Source organism: Ochotona curzoniae, unplaced genomic scaffold (assembly GCF_017591425.1).
Source record: "Ochotona curzoniae isolate NIBS_2020 unplaced genomic scaffold, NIBS_Ocur_1.0 patch437, whole genome shotgun sequence".
Classification (NCBI taxonomy): domain Eukaryota; kingdom Metazoa; phylum Chordata; class Mammalia; order Lagomorpha; family Ochotonidae; genus Ochotona; species Ochotona curzoniae.
Genome location: NW_024467014.1, coordinates 516149 through 525376, shown reverse-complemented (window position 1 = coordinate 525376; position 9228 = coordinate 516149). Strand labels below are relative to the sequence as shown.

At 52.4% G+C, this 9228-nt stretch overlaps 1 protein-coding gene across 4 annotated transcripts in view; it reads right to left on the bottom strand.

The window, feature by feature from the left end:
• Positions 1 to 7532: 7532 nt before the first annotated feature.
• Positions 7533 to 9228, bottom strand: part of LOC121168015 (huntingtin-interacting protein 1) — a 98871-nt gene continuing 97175 nt past the window's right edge. For all 4 annotated transcript variants that reach the window (XM_040997774.1, XM_040997777.1, XM_040997775.1 and 1 more), the window contains 3 exons: positions 9133 to 9194; positions 8227 to 8335; positions 7533 to 7630 (listed from right to left, as the gene is read on the bottom strand). In XM_040997774.1, the coding sequence (XP_040853708.1) occupies positions 7578 to 7630; positions 8227 to 8335; positions 9133 to 9194 (224 nt within the window). In that variant the 3' untranslated portion in view covers positions 7533 to 7577. The remainder of the gene's footprint in view (positions 7631 to 8226; positions 8336 to 9132; positions 9195 to 9228) is intronic.

The window sequence follows — 9228 nt, the reverse complement described above, 5'->3', positions numbered from 1 at the left end:
AGCATAATACTTACAGGGTTCAGGATAAAATTAAACAAACAAATAAACACCCACATATACACACAAAAAACATTCCTCATACGGGAAGAAACAGAAAAAAAAAACTAAATTAAGCAAAGATAATCAGAAGACGCCAACACCAGGATAATAGAGATCTTGGAGTTATTGAATAAGGATTTTAGAGCATAAAAATGCCACTAAATACCTGTGCGCATCCTTACAGCCAACTGAAAACATACTTGCATAGAAGAAGACATAAAAAAAGAAGCAAAGCGACATTTCACAACTACTGATGATAAGTAACAGAGTAAGAAACTCTCTGGTAAGAAACTCAGCAGAGAATGCAGACACACACCCAAAGGGTCTTGAGACTTGAATACAGACCAGCGGAAATGATCCACTCCGAACGTCAAAGGAAAAACAAACAAACCAGAAAACGGAGGAGTCGGTGCTGGTGGGACGATAAGGCAGGTAGTTAGCAGGAAGCAGAGCAGGCATCCCTGGAGCAGCCTCCTTTGCTGCAGGCCACCGCAGCCCCTTGTTTGGTTACACTTTGTCTTTTTGTTAAATTTCATCATGATGGGGGAACACCCAAGGGGTACTTCAGAAAGTCTGTGGGGAAACTTTTTGTGGAAGCAAAGATATTTTGAGATCTGTTCAGTTTCCCCCTAAGACACAATTCCCAAAAGGGCTTACAACTTCTGTAACTGTCATTCTCTTCTGCTCCTTCGGGTGTGTTTGATGGTGTGGATCTGACCTCACCAAGAGCTTGGATGCTGCTCGCCTCAGCTGAGCATTCCCATGTGGATGTCTGTGGGTGGGGATGTCCCTCAGGTGTACTCTTTGTTGCTTTTCATCTACTGATTTTTCCGTTAACCTGTGCAGGTAATTTTTTGTTGTTGTTGTTGTTTCCTAGCAACCTTCCTCTTGCCCCTCATAGACCATTCCATGGACAGAGATCTTGCGTAGATTTTTTCAATTGTGTTAATGTACTTTTTGAGACTGACATTTCTGGCTTGATCCTCCTTCTATTTCTTTTGATTGGTACTCTCCTTTTGTTCACCTGTTCTTTTCCTGATTTTCCGGGAGTCTCTGTTCATGGTGGACAGATCTGAGAAGGGAGCTGGCATGGCGGCTCGCATCCCACACAGGGACTGATCGCTGTGCTGGCTGCTGTACTTCCCATCCAGTTCCCTGCTTATGGTCTGGGAGAAGCAGAAGAGATGACTCAAGTGCCTCCTAGGCCCTGTCACCCTGACGGGACACCCAGATGAAGCTCCTGCTGGATCAGCCCTGACTGTTGAAGCCACTTGGGAAGTGAAATTAGTGGATGCAAGACCCCTCCCTCTCTCTCCTCTCAGTCACGTTCTGATTTTCAAATACATCAGTTAAAAAAAAAAAAAAAGTGAAGCCTGGCTCGGTGGCCTAGTGGCTAAATTCCTCACCTTGAACACACCAGGATCCCATATGGGCGACAGTTATAATCCTGGCAGCCCTGCTTGCCATCCAGCTCCCTGGTTTTGGCCTTGGAAAGCAGTCGAGGATGGCCCAAAGCTTTGGGATCCTTGCACCCACGTGGGAGACCTGGAAGAGGATCTGGGCTCCTGGCTTTGGATCAGCTCAGCTCCGGCCATTGCGGCCGCTTGAGGAGTGAATCATCAAACGGAAGATCTGTCCGTCTGTCTCTTCTCCTTTCTGTATATCTGCTTTTTCAATTAAAATAAATCTTAAAAAAAAAATTGAAAGCAAGGATCAAGAACTTCACTGCCATTCTAACAAGTCTTTGGATGATAATTGGGAACTGGCGAAAGTTTTCCACCAAGTAAATAATCTATTTATAAATGTTTTGCGAAGATTGGGTTGATCAAAATCAGTCAACTGGAACTGGCCTGGTGTCATAGCACGCTAATCCACTGTATACAAGTGCTGGGATCCCATATGGGTGCAGGTTCGCATCCTGGCTGCTCCACTTTCTATCCAGCTTCTTGTTACTGCTCCTGGGAAAGCAGCAGTGGATGGTCCAAGTGTGCGGTGCTGAGCTGAGGGCCAGAAAGCAGGGAAAGAGAGTCCCAGCTCGGGTGGCAAAGTGAGTAGAGGGACTTGCTGGTCGGTGGGGCCTCCTGCTGGGACTGGTGTCCCTAATGGTAGCCTTGGCCTGACAGAACCAAACCCGGGCACGAGAGGCCTGGTGGGTCTCCCGCAGAGGGGAGGGCTCTTACCTGGACGCGGCCCCCGCAGGCGGTGCTGAGGGTGACAAGGTGGTCCTGAGCCCGAAGCCCCTGCCCCGGGCTCCCTGGGCAGCCCGGGCCGCGGATCTGATGGGTGCCAGGGCTTCAGAACCAACAGGAGGTGGTATCTGGTGCTGTGGGCGGCCGCGAGCGCGGGTGCCACGTCACTGAGGGTGCCACGTCACTGAGGGTGCCACGTCACTGAGGGCGTCTCATGGGAGGAGGCGCGCGAGCCCCCGGTTGCCGGGGAAACGGGGCGGGGCGCTTCCCTACACTAAGTTCTGTCCCAAGTGGAGCAGGTGCCCTTGGGGTCATGACTGCCAACAGGGTTCTGGCACTCACAGGTACCAGGATTTTGATGGGCCCTGTGGGGACAGAGCGGCCCCAAAAAGCCTTCCTCCCCGACCTCACGTACGTCCCTTCAAGATCTTCTTTAGCTCTGCAAGCTGCTGCCTCCGTCGTCTTTTATTTATTTACAAAAGATTATAGATAAGGGCCCAGCGCGGTAGCATGTTGGCTGAAGTCCCTGCCTTGCACGTGCCAGGATCCCATATGGGCACTAGTTCTAATCCTGGTAGAACTAGTTCTAATCCAACCAGCTCCCTGCTTGTGGCCTGGGAAAGCAGTATGAGGATGGCCCAAAGCTTTGGGGCCCTGCACCCACAAGGGGGACCTGGAAGAAGCTCTGGACTCCTGGCTTCAGATTGGTGAACCCTGACACTTAAGTTGAGCACTACTGCCCATCCTCCTGTCTAGGATGGTTCAAGCCTGCTTAGCTCAGTGAATCTCTGCTAATGCCTATTGAAGCCCTAATCCTCAGGGTGACGGCAGCCGGAGGTGTGGTCTGCGGAAGGCAATAGATCATAAGATGTAAGAGGATTAGTCCCTTTATTAAACCATGATACAGGCCTAGTGTGGTAACCTAATGCCTAAAGTCCTTGCCTTGTATGCGCCTGGATACCATATGGGCACTGGTTGGTGTCATGGTGGCCCCACTTCCCAGCCAGCTCCCTGCCTATAGCCTGGGAAAGCAGTAGAGGAAGACCCAAAGCCTTGGGACCCTGCACCCACGTGGGAGACCTGGAGTAAGTTCCTGGTTCCCAGCTTCGGATTGGCACAGCACTGGCTGTTGTGCTCACTTGGGGAGTGAATCATCGGACAGAAGATGTTCCTCTCTGACTTTGTAATAAAAATAAATCAATCTTTAAAAAAAGAAACCATGATAGGGGTATCATGGTATAGTGAGTTAGGCCTCTCTGCCTGCATTGCCAACATTCCAGATGGACACTAAGTCACATGCCAGCTGCTCTGCTTCCAATCCAGCTCCCTTCTAATGCAACTGGGGAAGCAGCTGAAGATGATCTGTTTGGGACCCTGCACCCATGTGACTACTGGGTTCAGATTGGCCCATCATTAGCCATTGTGGCCATGAGGAGAGAACCAGCAAGTGGACATCTGTCTCCTTTCTCCGTCCGTCTCTGCATTTCAAATAAAAATAAATCTTTTCTTTTTTTAGATTTACTTATTTTTATTGGAAAGTTAGATATATAGATAGGAGAGATAGGAAGATCTTCCGTCCAATGATTCATTCCTCAAGTGAGTGCAACGGCCGGTACTGCGCCTATCCAAAGCCAGGAGCCAGGAACTTCCTTCCGGATCTCCCATAGAGGAGCAGGGTCCCAAACAGGGAGCTGGATGGGAAGTGGAGCTTCCAGGATTAGAACTGGCGCGTTTAAGGCAAGGACCTTAACCATTACGCTATTGCGCTGGGCCCAAGTCTCAGTATTTTTATGCAGTTTTTCTGACTCACCAGGCTAGAACTGGGGCCCATATGTGATGCCAGTGCTGTAAGAAGGGGCGTTAGTCTGTTAAGCCCCGGTGCTTGCCCTTGTCATTCAGCTTTTTGAATCGATCTTCCAAGCACCAGTAAAAGTTTCTGAGCTCTCTCCTCCCCAAGGAAGCCGAGCTAAGTGATCCCGTGAACCTTGGGGATATTAAATCAAGCCTTTGAGTCCCTCTGGCCAGTCAACTAGCAAGACTCTTCTCCATGGCCAGGCTGAGATATTTATTTGAAAAAAAAAAATTGAAAACACAGAAGCACTGTATTATATATACAAAGAGAAAGGTCCAACCACCGTAATAAAAGTTTTGTCAGAAGAAAGTGAAGGCCAGTGGCTACCTGTCTGTGAAGGCAGGTGCTGGGCAAGAAGTTGAAAACCATAGGAACTCTGGGAATGGAAGAGTGAGGGGCAGAAGGTGAACACTAGAACAGAAACCAAGGTAACCCCCACCGTGCAAGCCTCAGTGGCCAAGTCCGTGTCGTCTGTGTCATCCCCGGGGATCTTATCACGCCTCCTCGGCTGGCCCCCACGAGTGGTCACCAGATCAAGTTAGGGCCTTTAAGCCTGAGGTAGTTGAGGGTCACTTGAAAGACAAATCTAGAAGAATCTACTCTCTGAACTGGTGTCCACCCAAGTGTTCCACGGTGTCTTGGCTGCTGGGGTTGGGGGGCAGGCAGGCGGTGGGTGGCTGCCCCCCATGTCTGGTCCAGCTGTGACATCAAAGGACATAGTAGCACATGCCTGGCCCTGCTCACGGGGCCAAGGTTAGGTGAAGAAAGGGTGCCACCCCGCTGGCGAGCTGTTGGGGCTGAAGGCTGAGCCCGGGAAGCAGGCAGGGCTTCCAGAGACTTGGAGAGGTCACAGAAGGGGGTGGAGCGCTGAGCAGATAGTTCTCAATAGAGCAGCTTGAGGTGGAGCCAGTGGACCCTGGTCTTGCACCAAGCAACTAGCCAAAGGGTGGAAGTTTGCCAGGGTGCAGCTGGCAGCCAGCTGCCCCTCCTCTGCCTCCTTTAGGCACAAAAGGCCAAGGTAGGTGGATCTGACACAACTTGCACCTGCCATCCCTGCATCACCTGGCATAAACCCCCACCAAAGTTGGTCTTCCTCCCCTCCTTGCCATACACACACACACAGCTATCCTTGCTCTAACAGAATAAAAAGTAACATGGTTTTTTTAACTAAACTGTGAATTCTGTTGTTGCCCTCTTTTGTCACGACCCGTGCATGCCTTCGGTCACCAACGATGAGAGGCGTGAACTTTCTTCAGTCACCGTCCCTGCCTGGGGACCCGATGATAAAGCTGTTACATTTCTAGTTCCTACCATGCCATCTTCTGTTGTCATTCCAGGGATCCCACACGAATGATTACATGGGCAGTTTAGACACCAGCCAAGGCCCAGATGCTTGCATTCTGGGTTAAGAATGGAGAGGTGTCCGTCTCCTCTGAGCTGGCCACGAAGGCCACCCCCTCCTGCTGCCTTTGTGAGCAACTGTGTCTCCTTGCTCAGGCTAAGCCCAGGAAAAGTTTACTGAAGGGTATGTATGGGGGGGAGGGGATAATCTGGCTTCTAATTGGGAGTATTATTTCTTCAGAGACTCCATCTGGTTAAGATTCAACATGTTAGGTATCTGGCCCCGATCCCTCCTCACTGGTCACCATGGCCATGACTCATGTTGTGCGTTAATTGGCACGGCCAGGCCAAGGATGCCTCACGCTTCTCCTTGAGACAGACTCAGGCGAAGCTCAAAGACTGTCCAGAGTCTACACTGTGGACGCCTCCTCAGCCTGGTCTCCAGGGTTTCCATGTGTGCACACGGTCATCGGAGTTCCTGGGAGAAAGTTCTGCGGGTGCTTCACTTAGAAAATGCAGAGAGAGAGAGAGAGAGACAGAGAAAGTGGGAGTGGGGGTGAGAGGATGGGGGCAGGGGTAATCGATTCACAGTGATCAGACAGAAGTCTCCTAATGAGTTCTGTGGCGAGACGGACCACTGTTCCAGGAGAAGCTGGCTGCGGCCAGGAGCTGCTACTACAGATGGAGAAGGAAGACGCTGTTGGTTTGTTTCTGAGCTCAGAAGGGCACTTAAATGTTGGGGTCTGTCTCGGGAGAGTGGCAAAGTGCTGGCAAGGCTGCCTGTGTGAAGGAGGCTGCCCCTGTGCTCTCTGTCCTCTATCGGGTCTGCAGGATAGCGGCGTGCTGGGGACACGTAGCTGGAAGGTTTCAGAGCTGGGGTTCCCCCTTTCTCGTTTCTAACGTTGAGGGGCAGGGAGGCAGCAGCAAGTCTGGGAGTGGCGTCCAGGGCCTCATGTTGGAGTCTTGAAGCCGATGTCATGGGACTTAATGCCAACCTTCCATGGCCACATCTGAGCTCCCGAGGGCTCCCAGTGTCCTTGACGTTGCAAGGAGGTGTAGTCATCAGTGGGCCAGCCCTGCCCCGCTCGCTGTCCAGCACAGGGGCCCCTCTGGAAGCCTGGAGCTGTCCAGGTTTGTCCATGGAACTGTCTTCCTTGGAGGGCGTTCTCACACATGCGCAGGGGCCAGGGAAGTGGCAGTCTCTTGTCCAGCTTGGGCATAGCCCCTGAAGAAGGCCTGGGTCGGGTGTGTGGCTCCGTCTACCCCCGTCACTCAGAAAGTGGACAGGGTGGTGCGGAGGCTATGGGGACTCAAGGCACTCGCTCGCTCGGTTTCGGCCTTTTGCAGGAAGCTGCCGCCGACCCTCAGCGAGGGGCCTCGGCTGGCCGGTGCATGCTGGGCAGGACACCCAGCGTGGGAGGCCGCAGGGGAGCACCGAAGGGGACGCCCGGGCGCAGCACCGTGGCTGTTGACTGCTGTGGCCTGGGGAGGGAGGCTGTGGGGGATACATCCTGGGTGAATCAGAGCTCCTGGGGTCAGGTGTGAGTGTGTGTGTGGGGGTGGGTAGTGTGGTTAGGGGGACACGTGGGTGAGTGAGCAATGTGTTTGACCCGGGCGAGGCCTTGGGAGCCATGGGGGTGAGGATGGCCATGGCCATGACTGCGGGCATGGGTGTTCTCAGCCAGGACACTCCCTGCTGTTCCCGACTGATTAGGTAGACTTGGCGCCCAGTGTGTCCTGGGTTGGGATCCACCAGCCCTCAGGAGCTCGCAAGTTTGTGCAAATGATGAAACGGAAAGGACTAAGAAGAAAAAAACCAAAAAACAAAAGAAAAAAAAAAAAAACAGAAAAGGCATGAGCTCTTCCTGGCCATGCCATGCCATGCCACACCACTGCTGCTGCCACATCATCGAGGTCCAGGAGGACACCAGCCACTGTGGGGTTTGAACTCCGACCACAGTGGGGGCCACGTGACCACCTCTTGTTCCCTGGCTGCCTTGGACAGTGGGGGAGCAGGGAGAGAAAGAAGAGGGTGCAGGGAGCCTTTTGAGGGACAGGGAGCGGACGCGGACTGGGGACAAGGGACAATGACACCCACACCCACACAGAGATGGGTCACAGGATTTACGCTCTGACGGATGGGGCACTGTGCAGGTCTAGGCTTTCTCGCTCCCGGCTTCTTGTAGGGAAGGTGGAGTTGCTTCCGATTCTAAAAGGACAGAGACAGATGATGTCGTATAACACTGCCTGTGTGGATGATAGCTTAGCTAAAGCTGCTTTCCAGATTTGGTCAAGTCCAATGAAAGCCAAGAAATTCTTGGACGTGTGGACAAGCAGCGTATGTGTATACACACACACACACACACAGAGAGCCTCTGGCTGATGGCAGGTGTAATAATCCACTCTAAGCCAAGCCTTTTGATTGGGTCCCGGGTGGCTTGAGACTGGCACAACTTTGTAATTCACCTGCCCGTCCTTTAGACACATCACTGCTGCCTGCTACTCAGTCACAACTCAACTCCATGCTGGCCAGACAGCAGCCTTCCCCGGCAATGGCCAGGGTTGGGCGAGAGAACCAGCCAGGTGAACCAGGCCTTTGGGGGGAGCCCATGTAGTGGGGTGAAGGGCAAATCCATCACACGCTATCTATCTAGGTCTCACAGGTGACAGTGACAACTTTTGCCTTCCTCTTCATCTACCCAACAGCAACCCGTGGGTCCCTGGCTCTGTTCTGTTGGCAAAGTGCCTGGCCATGCCACTTCCTCTCCTGGCTGCAAGCTGAGCTGGCCCTTGGGGTCACCTTACCTTCTTCCCAGCCTTCAGTGACCCCTGCAAGTTCATAGTGCTTTTTCCGCAGCTCTCCCAGCCTCTGGCGTTCCTTCTGCAAGTCATTTTCTAGCTCCAGCACCCTGACCTGTTGGAGGGGAGGGGAAAGCGGAGATAGAATGTTCTATACATCAGCTCTCTGATGCTTTTACAAGGTCAAACCTAGGAGGTGACCAGCTCCTGGAACCTCCCAAATGCTGAGCTTTAGAAATCCTTTCTCTTTGTGGTGTCAGTTGCTCAGGCGTTTTGTCATTAATACAAAACAAGCTGACTGAGGTATGCCAAGGATGATGCAAATGGGACGGAGACATGAAATGGGCCTGAGACACAGACATCGTCAGGGCCCACAGGCCAGGTGTGAGGAGGTGATGGGGGTGTAGGCTGGGGAGAAGTACCTGCTGCTGCTTTCAGACAGGTAGTATTTAAAGCCAAGAGTGTTTGAAATGCCTATATCTCAAGTCAGCATGTTGGGTTTTTCCATTTTCCATCCAGCTTCCCGCCCTGCCCTAGGAGACAGCAGGCAATGGCTCAAGTACTTAGGTGAGACCTGGATGGAGTATCCTGGTTCCTGGCCTTAGCCCAGCACAGCCCTGGCTATTACGGACATTTGCAGCAGGGTAGTAAACAGGGAAGAACTCTGTCTCTTTGCTTTTCCAATCCCACTAAGTTCTTGGCTTGCTGGGATATCTTGATGACACTTAGAGCCCTGCTAGGACCCAGTCCTTTACCCAGCCTTCCACAATCAGTCCTGAGCTGCTGGGTGTTCTGGGCTCATCCCGGACCAAGGTCTCTCTCTCTCTCTCTGGCTTCCCTCACAAGAATCAGACTGGGGGCCTACGTCTAAGCCCTGGAGACCAGTAAGACCTCGAGGTGCACAGTCCTCACCTGTGAGTCCATCTCCTGGCGTTTGATTTGCGTCAGCGTCATGCAGGAGAAGTCCATGCTGTCTGCGAGGGGACAAAGGAGAAGACCTTGACCCAG